Source organism: Crocodylus siamensis, chromosome 4, assembly GCF_052110815.1.
Source record: "Crocodylus siamensis isolate JL-2025a chromosome 4, ASM5211081v1, whole genome shotgun sequence".
Lineage (NCBI taxonomy): Eukaryota > Metazoa > Chordata > Crocodylia > Crocodylidae > Crocodylus > Crocodylus siamensis.
The window spans coordinates 207702954-207722329 of NC_143398.1; the positions used below are offsets into that span (position 1 = coordinate 207702954).

The 19376-nt window shown below is 45.0% G+C and overlaps 1 protein-coding gene across 4 annotated transcripts in view; it reads left to right on the top strand.

Moving 5' to 3' along the window:
* The window catches only part of STK39 (serine/threonine kinase 39), a 211941-nt gene that overhangs the window by 53196 nt on the left and 139369 nt on the right, over positions 1-19376 (top strand). For all 4 annotated transcript variants that reach the window (XM_090045551.1, XM_090045548.1, XM_090045549.1 and 1 more), the window contains 3 exons: positions 1487-1595; positions 3075-3216; positions 6450-6505. In XM_090045551.1, the coding sequence (XP_089901677.1) occupies positions 1487-1595; positions 3075-3216; positions 6450-6505 (307 nt within the window). The remainder of the gene's footprint in view (positions 1-1486; positions 1596-3074; positions 3217-6449; positions 6506-19376) is intronic.

Here is a 19376-nt window from a genome sequence, read left to right on the forward strand (position 1 = left end):
GGGAGGTGCTTATGCAATCTGAAATAGGGCTGCTTAATGTGAGCCCTTTAACTAAATTATTAGATAAAAATTAGAGCTTGCTTCCCTTTTTAAATACCCTATGGAGTGCATTTTAGAAGCCTTTCTTTTAAAGTCTTTCTAATTATTGTAACTTGGGCAGTAATTCTCAACCAGGCGGCTGTGGGGTGCCATACAATATTAACACTGTCAGGTGTACAAACACCTATACATAATTCACAAGGTAAGACTAGAGATTTCAAATAGGATCTAGTGTCAAAAATATTTTGACCTATTGTGGTTTTTCTTATTCTTTGCCGGAGAAGAATTGCTGTGTATTTTTTCTGTAGTAATGAAAAAAGTGAAAGCTAAGAGATGGCATTTTCTGAGGGGTGACCAGAGACTGTAAAGGTTAAGAACCACTTGTCTAGAACCTTTGCTTAATAACTTGCTAGAAAAAAACCTATTCTGTCATAAATCTCACCCTTATCATGACCTACAGTTAAATATGATAGGAATAACTAACAGGAATAAATGATCAAAGCAGTTTTCTCTTTCTCCTTTTACAAGAAGCTGACTAAAGCAGCTGCTGTAAGGTAGACACTTTGCTTCTTTCCCATTTTGAAGGACATGGGTAAATCCAATATGTACATCTCTTAAACAAATAAACAAACAATGAAATGTTCTAATATGCAAAGTAAAGAGTTAAGCCTTTGACAGATATATAAATAGATTATGTCTTTTTTTTTTTTTAATTCCTCCACATGTCTACTAGTGACTGGCTGAGGATGGTGTGGCTTGGTTAGTACACTATAGGACTATAGTTGTTAGTCCTGTGGTGTAGTCATGGCAGCATACTCCTCCACTCAGGACCGTCATGTTTTTTTGTTCCTGTACCTGTGAGCATGCTCCTTCCTCTTGTGCTTTGTTCCACTTAATTTTGAACTCCAGATGTCCTCTCCCTGTCCATCTGTCCTTGTTACTCTGCCTGTCCATCCAAAGAATAATCAATGTTGGTGTTTCTTTGCATATGTTGCCTTGGTATTTCCAGCTGTAAAGTGCTTTTGAAGAAAAGCCAGGGGTGGTATTGGTTTATTCCACGACAACATTTGTTCTTTAACTCCACCAATTTCCATGCTGTATCATGATTTTCTTATCCTTCCTCTCCTCCAACCTTCGGTACTTGGAGACTCTTGATTATTACTCCTCTGAACTGATGGCTTTCATTCTTCCTTGTTCTCAGAAGAATACTGATAGAATTATGCTTCTGTCTTTCCAGTGAGTCTCGTTAATATTTCCCATACTAATATATTTTGTCTTGTACTGTATATGTATACACCTATAAACAGCTCTAGTATGCTGTTTCCTATGCATCCTTAACATATTGTTCTGATAGCTCACTTTTAAAAATAACAAATGAATGAAGCATGTAACAAAACAGAATTGTTTGGTAAGACTACTATGCAATGTGTGTTCATATTCCTTACAGAAAGAAATTCAAGCGATGAGTCAATGCAGTCATCCCAATGTAGTAACCTATTATACATCTTTTGTGGTGAAGGATGAACTTTGGCTAGTTATGAAGTTATTGAGTGGAGGTAAGTTGCTGATTGCCCTTCAGCAGAGCTGACCCGAGTAGGGTGCGGGGTCCGGGGCAAATCAACCCCCATTCTGATCCCATGGGCCTGAAGAAGTTTCTGCTGTAGTGGTGACAGTGTCAGCACCAGTGTGGGAGGGGGAGTAATGAGCAGCTGGACGCAGAGCTACCGCTCTGTGCCACTGCTCCACCCAGCTCTGCAGGGCCCGCCAAAATGCGGGGCCCTGGGCAGTTGCCCCAATTCTTCCCCCCCTGCCCCCCACCGGGGTCAGCCCTGCCCTTCAGTTTGTTTCTTAAAACTGTGTACAATCTCATTTTTTGTTGTACATCCTTTTTAAAATAATTTATTAAAAAAGGATGCAAACTTCTGAAATGAAACAAAAAGGATGTGCTCTGAAACCTACAGGCTTAGCTGAATGACATAGTCTGGATGTTTCATGTAGCCTTTTTTATTTTAAGAAATGGGCATCAGCAAGACATACGGAGAGGTTTGTACTGGTGTCAGGCTCTAATCAGTTCTGCTGGACTTTTGTTTTTTCTTAAGCACCATTTTCTAAAATAAGAAGAGTAGATGACCCACTGTAGTTTCACTGTGTTCCTCCCATCCTTTTACTTAAGGAAGAGGGGCTAGTACCATTTCCTGCTTATTAGTCCTGTAATAGGAGCTGTCCATGTCTGTCTGTCTGTCTGTCTGTCTGTCTGTCTAGTCCTTTTCTGGACAGTTGGGCAGGAGGAAAGGTAAATGTTGTGTATGTTAGTAGTTGGGGAAATCAATTTGGTCATTTCATTTTTCTTGTTAGTTGCCATCATCAGTTTCTGATCGGCAGCCGATTCTTATTACATTGTCATAATCCGAAAATAAATGTTAAGAGGTCTCTTAAAACAGAGAGGACTAGAGAGATGCAGTGTTGCTTTATATACACAAATTGGAAACTTGCAGCCTCTAACTCAGCTCATCAAGTGCTAGGAAATGCTTGGCTAAAAAAAAAATGTTGCTATTCAGAAATACGAGAAAATAATTAATAAAGACCCTCCCCATGCAGAATACCTTATACATCAAGCTCCATGTTATTATAATGTAGTGTACTTTTTATTTTTGTGGCACAGCTTCTGGAACTGGACCTGGCTTCCATAGGATTTATGCAAGGGTTGGGGCTCTGAATTGTAAACGTATGTTCTAGTCTAGCTTGTAAAGTGCTTGTACTTTTAAGTTAGAGTGCTCTGGAAACATAACACTGGTAGATCAAGAAGCTGTGTTTACAAGTAGAATATTGAGTGTTTATAATACTTTTGATCGGTGTATTACCATGTTTCTTTTCTATTTAGAACAAGTTAACCATACACCATTATAACAGATGGTTAGCTCTGAGGGTCCTTAGACATGTGAAGATGTGCGTGTATCTAAGAATTCATGTGGTAAGGTTGCTTCAAATTAAACAGTTTTATTTTTTCTCCTGGAAACCTGAATTTGTCAATTTAGGTTCGATGCTGGATATAATAAAGCATATTGTCAACAGAGGGGAACACAAGAATGGTGTACTTGAAGAGCCAATAATAGCAACAATTCTTAAAGAAGTTTTGGAAGGTTTAGATTATCTACACAGGAATGGTCAAATTCACAGGTAGGAGCACATGTACAGTGCGCTGTATTTTAAGATTGCATTTAGAACCTTCTATGTTTGACCAGTAGGCTGGCTAAATTAATTTATTTTGATGGTTTTAATAAGTATATGAAATGATTTAGTAATTACTGATTACAAGCAAAATAAAGTTGGTGTGTGTGCTCATTACAACTCTCCCCTGCTTCCGGCCTGGAGGTGATGAGCCCGGCGCAGCTGTTTGTAGCCAGCCTGCTGCTGAGCCCACTTATTATTTATGTGTACTGTCATTGTCTGCATTACTTGCATCTTTGCTTAGAGCAAATTAGCTGGTTGGCCACAGAGCTTCTCATGGGTCAGACAGCTCACCCTTGAATCCAACCTTTATGGCTTTTCTCTGCAGTTGTTACTGCTATTGTTGTGGCAGTGGCCGCTGGAGCTGGAGTGCCAGCACCCAGGTGGGGAATGCTTCATAGTTGCCAGCAGCAACTTGAAACAGCTATTCCATTTTGGTCACATTCAACCCTGGGTTCTGGCCATGCTGATGATACAGCTCTAGCAGCTGTAATGACAGGGCTTCAGTGGTGGTAGCAGCAAGTCCTGGTTGCTGGTGCCCACAGTAAAAGCCCTGCAGACTAGGTGATCCACTTTTGTAGGTCGTATCTTGCCCATGAGCTATATTTTTGACACCCCTGGCTTAAATGAAGGGTATGTCTGTACTGCAGTAAACAAGCCCAAACTGTGCTTTACGTTGCTGTGGCTGTATTGCTAGTGGTATTGAAGCTGGCTAGTTTAAAACTAAAACTAGATTGGATACCTGCAGTGCAGTTCAGTGGAGTGTATATGGTACTCCCAGGATGGCTGTACCCCTTGCTCCCAGTCTCCCTCCCCCAGGGTGGACAGACTGCACGATGGGAATAGTAGTCAGAGACTTTAGGTCCCTGAAGAAGGTAAGAATTGCACCCTTCCACCTCTTTGCTCAGAGGCACATTTTCTTTCCTTTTCCCATACTCCCCACCTGCCAGTGCTGTTGTCCCAACTGGCCCTGAGGGTAACAGGAATTCTAGAAGTGCTCCAGCCGGGTTGGCAGGGGCTGGGCTTAGCCCAGAGAAGTGGCAGGTAGGTGTGTACACTCTCTCCTTGCCTACTCCTGGGCTGGTAGGAAATAGGGTGGGGGGAAGGCAGGGAGGAGGATCCTACCCACTTGTTTGCCGATGTTCTGGGCTGAGCCCAACCTCCATGCAGGCTGGAGCAGGACAAGCAGTCCCCTTGCCCCTAGGATAGCAGGGATAGCAGCAGTGGCAGGTAGGGATGAGGAAAAGGGATGTGTTCCTGAGTGTGTGGGGAGAGATTTATACCTTCTTTGGGGATTTAAAGTCCCTGGCTTCTGCTCCTGCTGCATGGTCAGAAAGGGGGATTCAAGCACACCACTGCACCCCCTCTGGATCTGCCCTTGAGTGTATCTATAACTTTACATTTTAATTTGATAAGAATAATCTGTTGTTTGTATGGAGTTTCAGTGCAGTAAGGTCCTGAATGGGATAACCAATATAAATACAACATAGCCAATAAAAAGAAAGTAAATATGTATTCCATTGTGACAATTAGTTAGTGCTTACAGCAGTCCTAAAATCTTTTACTTGATAATTGTGAGTTGAAGAGCCCATGCATGTTGCTGATGTCTCCTAGTAATTGCCTGTTCTTCAGCCTTGCCCTTCTGTATCTCCTTTCTCTTCTCCCATGAGCTTCCATGGTAAAGATAGCTCATGACATTTCCATGCTGTCAGGGTATAACTACTTCCATGATGCTCCATTTCTTTCAGTGGGTTGGAGTCTTTGTCAGAAGCACTAGATTGCAATCTTGCTAATATTTTTTTGTTAAGGTGAGGCTGGCTATACAGAAAGATGATTATAAATGTCCCAGAATGGGTACTGCTCAGCTGGATGCAGTAAATGGTTGTTTGTCCTGGGTAGCACGTGCGGTGTTCACATGATTTTTAACAAACTAACCACCTCTCAGGCAAACTGGGAAATATTTTCTTCTTTCTTCAAAAGGGATGGATGAGAAAATAGAAGTTGGGTTTCCTGACTTGACTTCCAGTCTTGAATTTCAAGAAATTTGCCATAATTTGTAGTCTTCATTAAGCACCTTTTAAGGCTGAGGGAAGTTTGCTGCGTCTCATGTGTCTTGTTAAGAAGAAAAAGGTTTTCTCAACTCTACAGGGACTGAAGAAATTTGGAAAAGGTCTTATTGTAAGATTGAGTTGAGAAATGCAAGCTTTCTATGTTTTTTTTCTTCAAATGGTTTATAAAGGAACGCTGATTAGAGATACTACTTCCAAAATGGCTTGTTTTCTTCTTTCCACAACCACCTGCTTCCTTGCCAGAAAATGTCATTGAGTAAAGTGTTTTCAATGGCAACAATTGTTAATTCTTCTCAGTAAATCCTAGGAAGATTGACTCATTGAAATTAATGTTTACAGTATGCATGTTGAACTTCCTTCCAAATGGGAATATAAATTTCTATTTTTAAAGAGGGTCCTAATCCAATGAAGTCTTAGACATGTGCTTATCTTGAAGCAGTAAATAATCACATTATGTATGTAACCAAATTCATTGAATTTTAAAGCTAAGCATGTATTTGTTTTTGCAGGATTGAGTTCCTAAGGTTTGTTTATTAAAAGAAAACAAAAAACAATGCAGCACACTATAAAACAAAACAAAAAGCAAACAAAAAACCCAGACAATATTAGTAGCTTTTGTTCTTCAATCTGTGGTGAATTTATTTCTTGTACAAACTGATCAAAAGGAGCATTTTAGAGGTAAATAATGGAAGCACCTTCCCCCTTCTCCTTTAAAAAAAATTACTGTTTTCATCAGTTTTTAGGATGGAAACCATTAGGGCCAACCATTATAAGCTGGCCAACTCCCTTGATATCAATGGAGTTCTGCTCTTTTACATCAAAAATGATTTTATCTCAAGTTGCCATCAGTGTCCTTTGAATTCTGCCCTTTACTTAGTATTACATGCCAATTAAATTCTGTCACTTGTTTCTCTCTCCCCTTAATGTTAAATATCAATGGCTTTTCTTTACTGGCTTCTTTATGGTGATAGATCATGAACCAAACATTTTTTGAGTGGCTGAAGCTTATCAATTTTAAAATGGCCATCTTGTGATGATCTTGGAATAAATTTCATAGCCTGTGATTATAGTTCCTCTGCATAAGGTCTAACCAAACTTATTTGTGCATTCTAGGGATTTGAAAGCTGGTAATATCCTTTTGGGTGAAGATGGCTCAGTACAAATAGCAGGTAATGAAGCTGATCAAAATGTAATGGTTTGTCAAGGAAAAACAGGAAATTGGCTAATCAGGATTAAAGGACACATCTGGGTACATGTGGCATATGTGCTATTTTATAAGATTCTTCAAATTATATCTTTTTATATGGCTAATTTCATAAAACGGCTGTTAGTTGAGAAATGTAGTGCAGTAGCCACGTTTCACATTATAGGGTGTTCAGAGCATGTGAGAGAAAGTTTTACCACTAGTGTCAGAAAACATATTTCTACTCTACTGTTTCTTGTGACTCTACACATTGGGGAAGAACCTCTTAGCCAGAGGTCTACCAATTCACATTCACATTTGTGTTCAGCGCGTTATTTCAGGAAGTATCCTTTTAAGTAATTTTAATGAATCATGGTGATTTGAAGAACAGCACTACAATACATACTGCCATTTATAGTGATTGGCTCCAGCACTCTTTACTATTGTTGTAGAAATGCTTGGAAAAAATGCTTTGATTTTGAATGCTAGCATTTTGCTGTAGTAATACAATGGTCAAAACTTCTTGTAGTATCTTGACTTCTGCTTTTCTTATAATTAACCTACATTTTATCATAGTTGTACCAAACAGCTTGGTAAATCTCATGACGATTGAATATGTATGTGCCTTTTGAACTGCTTTTTGTAATAAGCCTAAATAGGCGTTGAAACTGGATATCTCACCTACAGCTTCTGTTCTTTCAAAAGCAAAATTCTTATCAGAAGAGAGTATTAGTCTTTGTTTTTCAAAGCAGAAAAAATCTTAGGTTTAGTTCAAAATATGATATGTACAGTTTTTGAACTGCAGTTAACAATGATTTCTTTTTCAATTAATGCTAAACTGAAACACAGAAGAGTTGTAGAGCATACTTATAGCTGTATCTAAAATTACCAAAATGTTTGGACTTAAACAGTTTAATATTTGAGATCCTCTAGCTTTCCAAATTCTCCAAAATCTAGCCATACAATGATTACATTAGATTTTTTTTTTAAGTCTTTATTTGATTTGAACTTTAGATCATCTGGTTCATATGAAATCCCTCTAGTTTCTAGTCTTTTTATGACCAATATAGGGTTTCTGGCCAAGTTAGCCTTGTGTCTTTTTGGCTGTTATATTGCATCTTCTTTTTCTAGCTTTACCCCTTTGATTTGATCTTTTTCTTTATCCTTGCCCTACTCTAAGCATTCCTTTCCATGGGTAAACCCTTTTATTGTGCTGTAAAAATGTCCAGTTAATGAGGATTAAGTGTCACAGTTCGATGTGCAGACAGCAGTTTGTCTTTGTGGTACATTTTTGTCTAGAAGGCTATTCTAGTTCTTACCCTGGGAAGGAGAATTGGATCAGAACTCTGTTAGCAGTTTTGAAATGTGATTGCTATAAAGCCAGTAATAGCTAAAAGCAAATTTACAGACCAAAAGTGTCTAAGATGTTGTGTCCTCTTGCATCTTGATCTTTCTTTAAGAAGCTTATTCTAAGCCAGGCATGAGCTATTATTTCAACTGGAGGACTGCTTAATGAATTTTGGTTAGCTATTGAGGGCTGCATGGGTAGCCCCACCCTTGACAGTTGGTGACCAGGAGGCAAGACATCTTGGGATCAGAAGTCCCGCCCCTAACCCCTGACTTAGGCCACTGGAAGTCTCTCCCCTTGCCCCCCAGAAATACTTCTTGGGGGGGGAGGGGGGGGGTTGCCATTGTAGAACCAGAAAGAAACAAAAGTCGCTGAAGTTAAACACCAACTATAACATTTTAGTTTTATTACCAAAAATATTTTTGTCATGATTTATGTTTGCATACTGTATATGGAGGTGATTGCATAATAACTCAAAAATAAAGTCTTAGACTTGTATATGATGTGGGGAGGTGTGCTTGGGGTGTGTGTTTGTGTGTATAGTGAGGTGTATGGGGGGGTTGAGGAGGTGTGGCTGTGTGTGTGGGTGCAACGGTATTTTTGGGGGGTTTGTACATGTGAGGAGTTGTGGGGGGCAGGGTGTGGATGTGTGGCATTTGTGGGGTGTGTATGGGGGTGGGAACTCCTCCCATGGCGTGCAAGCTCCCACAGGCAGGAGCAAAAGAGGCAGGCAGGGCTGCTCAGGCGCCTAGTGCAGGTGCTGCTGCTTAGCAGCTTGTGGCTCTGGCCAGCACTGAGCATTGCAGCAAGAAGCACAGCTTGGCCAGCCAGCCTCTGTCTCTGGGGCTTCCCACCACACACATGCAGCTCCTGCACTTGCACACCACGGGGGAAAGCCCCACGCAAGAGCAGTCTGCTTTTCCCACCCCCTGCCGCGCAGGTCCTCAAACTCCTTGGGGAAGCAGGGAATGGGGCTTTATCGGGTGGAGTCCCAGGACTTGCACAGCAGGAGCTGGGGAAGGGAGTTGGCTCCCACTTCCCCTGGTGGCGCACAAGTGTGGGGACTGTACATGCAAGGCAGTGAGCTCTGGCGATAAAGATGGGCTGGCTGAGCTGTGCTCCTTGTGGCAATTTTACAGCTCCTGCACCTGCATGGGGACCCTAAGCCTGCTGCTGGTGCTGCTGTTAGTAGTGTAATAATAGGCTGTTAACTAATATGGGCCTTATATGTGTTGACTACTTGGAAAACAAGTTGTGTCTAGACTTAGAAGGATGTTAGTTCTCAACCCATGAGTTGTGACCCAAAATGGGTTGCAAGAGTTCAGAGGATTACAAGCCATGGGTTGAGAAATGCTGATCCCAGGAAAGTGCTTGGACTATGGCAGAGGGGCAGTGGGAAGGTGCCTGCCCCTTCCAGTGGGGGAACAAGGTGGAAGAGAGCTGTGAGGCTGCACTGGTTGCTTGTAGGGTGGCAGGGAGATGCTGTTCTGGGGGCAGAAGGGGCTGTGACCAGGTTGCCTAGAATGGTGCAGCAGCCCAGGGCAAGGGTTGCCACAGGCCTCACCTCCTCCCTTCGGCTCATGCTCGGGCTGGATGCACTCCGCTGCTGCCTGCATGAGCCCAAACTACTGCAGCCACTGTGCTCTGGCCCAAGCAGGGGCAGCTGGGGGGCCTCTGGCAGGGCTGGGAGCTGTGGGCTGGGAGTGAGGTATACTGTCAAGGCTGTGGGGACAAGGGCTGTGGGTTGGAAGTGAGACACACCAGCATGACCTGGGGGGGAGCCTGGGGATTCTGGGGTGTGTACCAGCAGGGCCAGGGGGTTGCGGGTGGGGACAGACCATAAACCTTTGCAAATGGGTCCCTGTAGAAAAAAGGTTGAGAACCACTGGTCTAGGGGTTCAGTCTAGCAGGTTCCTCAAAAAAACCCAGAACTATACTAAGTAGTACCAGTCACAGATCTAGAGGATTCTGGACAAAATCACCTTGGGGAAAATAAAAGGAACTATATAACTTTGTGTATGGTTTTGAACTTTCTTTTTAATGTTCACAAACTCCTTTTTTTTACTTCTTGTGGGGAATAAAAATCTTTAGACATTGCATTGGTAACCAAATGTTTCTAAAATCATTGCAGTTCCACATCTTATTTAATACTAATAAGGTTGTAAAGTTTGGTGACCTGTGCAAGAGAGATAATTGATACTTCATCGATATTTCAGCCTTCTAAACTTGAACTGCCTAGAGAAAATATAAAAATACCATGAAAAGCATAAAGGAACAGAATTCCAAGTTGAGGTAAGGAGCACATACTAATAAGTTTCATAGTTTCATAGTAGCTAGAGTCGGAAGGGACCTAGGTAGATCATCTAGTCCGACCCCCTGCCTTGGCAGGAAAGAGCACCGGGGTCAGATGACCCCGGCAAGGTGCTCATCTAACTTCCTTTTAAAAATCCCCAGGCTAGGAGCCTGCACCACTTCCCCTGGAAGCTGGTTCTAGGCCCTAGCCGCCCTGACTGTGAAGTAGCGCCTCCTAATATCTAATCTAAACTTACCCTCCGCCAGCTTGTGACCGTTATTCCTGGTCACTCCTGGCAGTGCACGGGGGAACAGGGACTCCCCCAATACCTGCTGATCCCCCCTGACCAGTTTGTAGCAGGCCACAAGGTCCCCCCTTAACCTTCTCTTGTGGAGGCTAAACAGGTTCAGGTCCCGTAGCCTCTCCTCATAAGGCCTGCCCTGCTGACCCCTGATCATACGAGTGGCCCTCCTCTGAACTCTTTCCATATCGTCCACGTCCCTCTTGAAGTGTGGCGCCCAGAACTGGACGCAGTACTCCAGCTGCGGCCTGACCAGTGCCGCATAGAGGGGGAGGAGCACCTCCCTGGACCTGCTCGAGATGCATCTGTGGATGCATGACAGGGTACGGTTGGCCTTCTTGACTGCCTCCCCACACTGCCGGCCCATGTTCATCGTGGAGTCAATGACGACTCCAAGATCCTTTTCCGTCTCCGTGCTGGCAAGAGGGGAGTTCCCCAACCTGTAAGTGTGGTGCCGGTTCTTCCTCCCCATGTGCAACACCTTGCACTTATCAGTGTTAAACCCCATCCTATTCTCATCCGCCCACCGTTGCAACCTGTCAAGGTCAGCTTGTAGCCTATTGCACCCTTCTAGTGCACCCACATCCCCCCACATCTTAGTATCATCAGCAAACTTGAACAGGGTGCTTTCTACCCCCTCATCCAAGTCACTGATGAAGATGTTGAACAGTGCGGGCCCAAGGACCGAGCCCTGCGGAACCCCACTGCCCACGTCCTTCCAGGTTGAGAAGAACCCATCCACTACCACCCTCTGGGTGCGGCCCTCCAACCAGTTGGCGACCCATTTGACCGTGTGGGCTTCGACACCACAGTCTCCCAGCTTTTTGATGAGGACAGGGTGAGAGACAGTGTCGAAAGCCTTCCGGAAGTCCAGAAAGACTACATCCACAGCAACCCCTGCGTCTAATGATTTGGTGACCTGATCGTAAAAGGTCACCAGGTTGGTCTGACAAGACCTGCCACTGATGAACCCATGTTGGTTGCCCCTGAGCATGCATTCCCCCGCAAGGCCCTCCTGGATGTGTGCCAGGATAATTTTTTCAAAGAGCTTACCCGGGATTGAGGTAAGACTAACTGGCCTGTAATTTCCCGGGTCCTCTTTTTTTCCCTTTTTGAAGATAGGGACCACATTGGCCCTCTTCCAGTCCTCCGGCACCTCGCCAGAGCACCACGAGTGCTCATAGAGCCGCGCCAGGGGTCCCGCAATGACCTCGGCCAGTTCCTGTAGAACCCTAGGGTGAAGATCGTCCGGACCAGTGGACTTGAACACATCCAGCCTCTCCAGAAGTACCCTAACTAACTCCTCGCTAACCCCTGGCCCAGGCGTGTCTCTCCCGGGGCCCGAGGGGGGCCCAGCAGGGAGGTGGCTGAACTGGTCCCTACTTAGGAAGACAGAGGCAAAGAAATCGTTAAATATGTTAGCTTTATCATCTGGCGTGATGACTAAGTTGCCCATCGTGTCCTGCAGGGGCCCCACATTACCCGGGACCCTCTTTTTACCCCCTATGTATTTGAAGAAGGACTTCTTATTGTCCTTAATCCGGGAAGCTAGTCCTATCTCCATCTCTGCCTTGGCCCTCCTGACTGCCCCCCTACACCCTCGGGCGACTGTAACATAGTCCTTCTTGGTGATGACCCCATCTCTCCATTGGGTATATGCCTCCCTTTTAGCAAGGAGACATTCCCGGATGCTCTTAGTAAGCCATGGGGGTTTATGTGCCCTCCTGCTCCCTTTGACCCTTGTTGGGATTACCTCCCTTTGGGCATGGAGGATCGTCTCCTTAAGGAGCAACCACTCACCTTCGACATCTGATTCCCTTCCCCTCTGGGTCCTCAGCGCTTCCCCAACGATCCTCCTTAGCTTGTTGAACTTTGCCCTCCTAAAGTCTAGGGCTGTTGCCTTGCTGCAGCCCTTTGCCACCTTACGCTGGATGGTGAATTCCAGCAAGCGATGATCACTGTCTCCCAGGTGGCCCATCACCCGCAGCCCCCTCACCAGGTCATCACCCGTGGCCAGCACCAGGTCCAACAAGGCGTCTCCCCTGGTGGGACTGTGCACCTCCTGGGTTAGATGGAGGTCCTGCACTCCGGCTAAGAACCGACGTGAGCGATCAGACTTGGCTGACTGTTCCTTCCTTGTTATTCCAGTTGGAGAGTAGGGAAAATATGTGGTTTATTATACAGAATTTTTAGTCTGTATAAGAAGTGATAATTTTATTGCAAGGTGTGAAAGAAAGATCATGCAACTTTTAGGAATCTAGGAATACTTTCACCTTCTGTGGAACCAAGAATGAAAATTTCATCAAACTGCTCTTTCCTTGTTCATTGTTGTGGCTGTGAATATTTAACTAACCTCTTCAAGTGCCTTTTGAAGCCTCTTCTGAAACTGTTTTTAATAGAAATGTTTTAGCTAATATTATTCAGTTAGATTTAAACTTGGCCTGAAAAAGTAGGTGGGTCATGTAAAGTATACACAAGATTTTAGTGCTTTTCTTTCAAATGTGAAAGTGTAATAATAATTTTAATATCGGGAGGTTGCACCCAAAACCATGGGTTTTAGAGTTCAAGGTAGCATGACTCTGGCAGTGCACCTTTGGGTGTCTTCCACTTTAAGGGCAGTGTCAGGCAGCTACCTAGGTGCCTGATGGTGACAGCCATTTTGACAACCTGGTATATAAAATCTGCAATGTGCTGCTGCCAGCCCAGGCAGAAACATTGCCTGGCTGAGCTGCATGGGACATATAGTAGGTAGGAACAGGAGGCTCTTGGTCCTGGGCACAACCTAAAACTGGACCCTGTCAGGGATGGGTGGTTTGGTGGGGCTTCTGGTGCCACGGGAGCCCCCAGGTAATGCCAGGCCAGTTACCACCTGGTGAAAGGTGGGTTGGGGTGCCTTAACCCCTAGCCCCTACAATTTGGTGGGTTTGAGAGCCAGACATGGCTACTGCCACTTGAGCCCTATGGGGTGGAAGACCCCAGGAGAGGAGTGGGGCCAGGCACAGCTGAGCCTTTAGGGGAGGAAGACCCCAGAGGCCCCTGGTGGGGAAGATAGTTGTGTGGCCCTGGAGAGAGAGGGCAGTTGTGAAGGCCCTGAGAGGGCAGGGATGTAGATGGCCCTGCACAGGGTACGGTTGAATGGGAGTAGGCCTGAAGGGCTGTGCGTGAGGGGGGTTGAATAGGGAGTAGGCCAGAAGGGCAGTCCCAGGAGCTGCTGCTGATGATGAGAAGACCCCAGAGTGTGGTGTGGTGTAGAGGTCTTAAAGTGGGCACAGTAGGAACCCCAGGAGTGGGGAGTAGGCCAAGGTACATCTTTGGATGCCTGAGGCCATAGTTGAGCCAGAGGCTGAGTGGGGAGGGCTCAGCTAGAGAGTTAGGTGCAAGTCCTGACCCCAGTAAGTCCTCTAAAGCAAGGAAGCCATATGTGAGTCAAAAGAAAGAGCAAAAGGGTGAGCACAATGACCTGCTGCTCCAGGGAGGGAGTGAGAGTCCCTGTGAGACCCTGGAGCACAGGTTGTGGGGTAGGTTATAATTACATCATGTGGATGCCATCTATGAGGCACGGGCTGTGGTGTAGGGAAGGGTTGAAGCTGCATATAATGCCCCCTGGTATCGGGGCAGGAAGTGGGCAGTCTCCCACATTATACTACTAGTTTATGGGAACAGCAAAGTCGTGGCAGGAGAGACTGGGTGGACTGCCCCAGAGAGACAGGTAGTTGGGCCAGCATGAGACTTGGCTTTGAGCATGCCCCCTGTCACAATGACATCTACTATGTTCATTGTCATTTTTCCTTAACGTAATTCCAAGGCCAGGGGGAAAAAAATCATCTCAAAAGGTATAATGCCCAGGTACCATAGACCTGAGCATTTCCTCCTGAATTGAGACTGGCAGTGGTTCACATCACATCACATAATCACTGTGCTGTTTTTGGAATAACTTTCAGGATTAGAATGAGATTGCATGTAAGTAACTAATTTAGCAGTAAAACATCCTTTCTGCTACGATGTGTGTGTTTGAATGTTTGTTTGTTTGTTTATTTTACATTGACCTTGGTGTCATAATCAGAAATTAGGTGGGCACAGAAGACCTTAAGTCTCATTGACTTGGTCCATACACCATACTCAGGGCTTACTGGAAGTTATCAAGGGGTTCTATGTTGCTCCAGAAAATGGTGCTTTTGAGTAACCTTTATTTCATGTAAAAGTTTATAACTAGTGGGTTCTCTCACTGTATGTAGAATCATCTGAGACTCATTATTTTTCCATTCATAAAATCCTTAAGAAGATCCATTGAATACCATAGTTAACAGGTCTCCCTTGGCAGCTGTAGTGCACAGCACTGCTATTACTGCATAGCATTATTTGTCATCAACTTCAGTTTCACCTTTTTCTCTTTGTGTAACCTTTTGTTCAAGTGCTTTAGAATTGTCACTTCTCTGTGTTTAAAAGAACAGGTCTAGGCTAGGCCAAGGGGAAATCAAATGTCTCTTGAGTAAGCAACCTGTATTTGAGGGATCTACATGGGCTAGAGAGAAGAACAAACCTTCTTTTTACTGAGTAACTGTCATGACCTCCTGTTCTTTGTTCATCTACTAGATATGATTTGTCAGAAAATATTCTGCTAATGTAACATGCACTTGGAAGTCCTTCATATCTGTTAAAACAAGAAATTCTTACCTATGGGGCAGCACATGCATAGGTATTATGAAGTTTATTGTTTTGCAGTTTGTCTTCTTGCATTTGTCATCATGGGTAAAAATAAATAATAAAACAACATAGGTCAATAAAGACATACAAATATATATGTGTAAATAAAAATCTATAAAAAAAATTAAATATTCCTGTAGTGAATGAAACAAGTGAGCCCTGGAGAAATAAAAGAGCTAGACCCATCTTTCATCTGCATTGCTCATTTCATTCAAAGAAAACTTGAGCAATTTTTAATGCATCATTATTTTGTTATGTAATGTATTCAAGTAATAGTAAAAATAGTGCATTCAAATAATAGTAAAAATTTAATTACCATCTCTTAATTTTAATTCTACTGCTATCTACAGAATTGGCTTATTGATGATATAGTTATTCTTTTTTCTGTTACGGATTTACTGCCGTTAGCCATTTTAGAACATCAGCAAGTAATACAGCAGTGACTCCTGCACTTTTAGCATTATATGAAACAAAACAACATGCTTCTTGTCAGAGATAACAACTGCATAGCTGGATGAGTTGTGAGGCAACTGATGTGCAGCAGTAGCTGTTTAGGGTTTCTCTCTTTATCTCGTAATTATAGAAGTTAAACTCTGGTAATAGAACAGTTGTTTAGTTCAGTGCACATCACCCCAGCATAGTTCCTACTTACTGCAAGACAGAGTACCTGCATAAGACATCCACAGAAAGTCAGCGAATGTACAATTGATAATGTTTGGGCTGCAAATGTCTATTCTGTATTTCAGTAATGGAGATGTATCACTGTTAAGCTGTTGTGAAAGAATAACAGTGCAGTATTTACTGCTGCATGCCAAGAATACTGGGTTAAAATGGAAATAAGCTCTTGAGTTAAGTAATTCATGCCAGTCATTTAACAGGTTAATTGTCAGTCCAGACAACTTAAGAAATACTGTCCTAAAAAGGACTACACAGGAGATTATTTTTAGCAGCAGCAGAAGGAAGCCCTTGGAACACTTCACTTGAAAAATGGCATATTAGTTCCTCATGTGGTGACTAGCAGCGGGTTATATTAAGGAAGAATACACATCCTCATCAATTAGCAAGGAGTACAGGGGAGGGGCGCTCTGAAGTGCTTTGGGTTAGAGTACAAGGCAGTCGAGGGGAAAGGGACTTAACGGTGGGAGTCTGCTACAGACCTCCCAACCAGGGAGAAGAGCTTGACCAGGAATTCTTGGGTCAGCTCACAGAGGTAGTAAAGGCTAAGGATGTGGTAGTCATGGGGGACCTGAACTTCCCAGACATCTGCTGGGAAGAGCAGTCGGCCAGGTCTGAACGCTCACATAGGTTCTTGGCCAGAGTGCAGGACCTCCATCTAACCCAGGAGGTGCACAGCCCCACCAGGGGAGACGCCTTGTTGGACCTAGTGCTGGCCACAGGTGATGACCTGGTGAGGGGGCTGCAGGTGCTCGACCTCCTGGGCGACAGCGATCATCGCATGCTGGAATTCACCATCCAGCGCAAGGTGACAAAGGCATGAAGTAAGGCAGTGGCCCTAGATTTTAGGAGGGATTTTAGAAGTTCAACGAGCTAAGGAGGATAGTTGGAGAAGCGCTGAGGTCCCAGAGGGGAGGGGAGCCAGGTGTCCAAGGAGAGTGGTTGCTCCTTAAGGAGATGATCCTCCAAGCCCAAAGGAAGGTAATCCCAACGAAGATCAAAGGGAGCAAGAGGGCACACAAGCCTCCATGGCTCGCCAAAAGCATCTGGGAATGTCTCCTTGTTAAAAAGGAGGCTTACACCCAATGGAAAGGAGGGGTCATCACCAGGGAGGACTATTCTGTAGTTGCTCGGAGATGTAGCGGGGTAGTTAGGAAGGCCAAGGCAGAGATGGAATTGGGACTAGCTTCCCAGATTAAGGACAATAAGTCCTATTTTTAAATACGTAGGGGGTAAAAAGAAGGTCCTGGGTAATGTGGGGCCCTTGCAGGACGCGTTGGGAAATTTGGTCGTCACACCAGACGGCAAAGCTAACATGTTTAACGATTTCTTTGCCTCCATCTTCCTAAGTGGGGACCAGAACAACCACCTCCCCCTCGGGCCCTGGGGGAGGCACACCTGGGCCACAGGTTAGCGAGGATTTACTTAGGAAGCTTCTGGAGGGGTTGGACGTATTCAAGTCAGCTGGTCCGGATGATCTCCACCCTAGAGTTCTAAAGGAACTGGCCGAGGTCATTGCAAGTCCCCTGGCACAGCTTTACGAGCACTCGTGGTGCTCTGGTGAGGTACTGGAGGACTGGAAGAGGGCCAACGTGGTTCCCATCTTCAAAAAAGGCAGGAAGGAGGACCTGGGAAACTAGAGGCCAGTTAGTCTTACCTTGATCCTAGGCAAGCTGTTTGAAAAAATTATGCTGGCACACATCCAGGAGGGGCCAGCAGGAGACTGCATGCTTAGGGGCAACCAACATGGGTTCATCAGTGGCAGGTCCTGTCAGACCAACCTGGTGGCATTTTACAATCAGCTCACCAGATCATTAGATGCAGGGGTAGCAGTGGACGTAGTCTTCCTGGACTTCCGGAAGGCATTCGACACTGTCTCTCACCCCGTTCTCATTAAGAAACTGGGGGGCTGTGGTGTAGACACCCACACAGTCAAATGGGTCACCATCTGGCTGGAGGGCCACACCCAGAGGGTGGTAGTGGATGGGTCCTTCTCAACCTGGAAGGACGTGGGCAGTGGGGTTCCGCAGGGCTCGGTCCTCGGGCCTGCGCTGTTCAACATCTTCATCAGGGATTTGGACGAGGGGGTAAAAAGCACCCTGTTTAAATTTACTGGTGACACTAAGATGGGGGATGTGGGCACACTGGAAGGATGCAACAGGCTTCAATCAGACCTCGACAGGTTACAAGGGTGGGCGGACGAGAATAGGATGGGTTTCAACACAGAGAAGTGCAAGGTGATGCACCTTGGGAGGAACAACCGGCACCATACCTACAGGTTGGGGAACTCCCCTCTTGTCAGCACAGAGGCGGAAAAGGATCTTGGGGTCATAATTGACTCCAAGATGAACATGGGCCGGCAATGTGGGGAGGCAGTTAGGAAGGCCAACCGTACCTTGTCATGCATCCACAGATGCATCTCGAGCAGGTCCAAAGAGGTGATCCTCCCCCTCTATGTGGCACTGGTCAGGCTGCAGTTGGAGTACTGCATCCAGTTCTGGGCATCGCACTTCAAGAGGGATGTCAACAGCATGGAGAGGGTCCAGAGGAGGGCCACTCGTACGATATGGGGACAACAGGGCAGGGCCTCTGAGGCGAGGCTATGGGACCTGAACCTGTTCAGCCTCCAAAAGAGAAGGCTGATGGGGGATCTAGTGGCCTGTTATAAACTAGTCAGGGGGGATCAGCAGGCATTGGGGGAGTCACTGCTCCCCCAAGCACCGCCAGGAGTGACCAGGAATAACGGTCACAAGCTGGCAGAGGGTAGGTTTAAGTTAGATATCAGGAGGCGCTACTTCATGGTCAGGGCGGCTAGGGTCTGGAACCAACTTCCAAGAGAAGTGGTGCAGGCTCCTACCCTGGGGGTCTTTAAGAGGAGGTTAGATGCACATCTTGCTGGGGTCGTTTGACCCCAGTATTATTTCCTGCCATGGCAGGGGGTTGGACTGGATGATCTGCTCAGCTCCCTTCCGACCCTAGAAACTATGAAACTATAACTAAAGTACAGAACACTTATTAATATCTTGCAGTCCAGCAGCATGAAGTTCTTATTTTCTCTACAGAGGCAAAATACTTAAAGTAGCTCTTGTCTTATGATTGCAAGAGTACTAGATGTGTCCAGATGCTGCATTCATTTAAGAAATTGAACAGATTAATAAACAAATCTGAGATGCTTCTGGGGGGGGAGGGTGGGAGATTGTATAGTAGAAAAAATAGTGCATTGTTTTTCCCATAGTTGTTGGGTTTTTGAGCAAGAGCCCAACCCTGTTTTGGTCACATTGTCTTTTTCAGTTGGGATTTAACTTGTTTCTTTGGGTTCTCAAAATGTTCCTGGACAGATAGATAGATGTATTCTAATATTATAAAAGCCTTAATTTTTCTGTCTGTTCATAACTCTTCATTCATGCTCTGATTGCCTGAATTAAACAGCCAGTCAGTGTGAATACAGCATTCAGACAGGAGGTGGCGATGTGGCGGAGCACCGCCATGATGGTGGGGACATGGGACAGAGCGGAGGGGCGAGGCCAGCGGAGGCG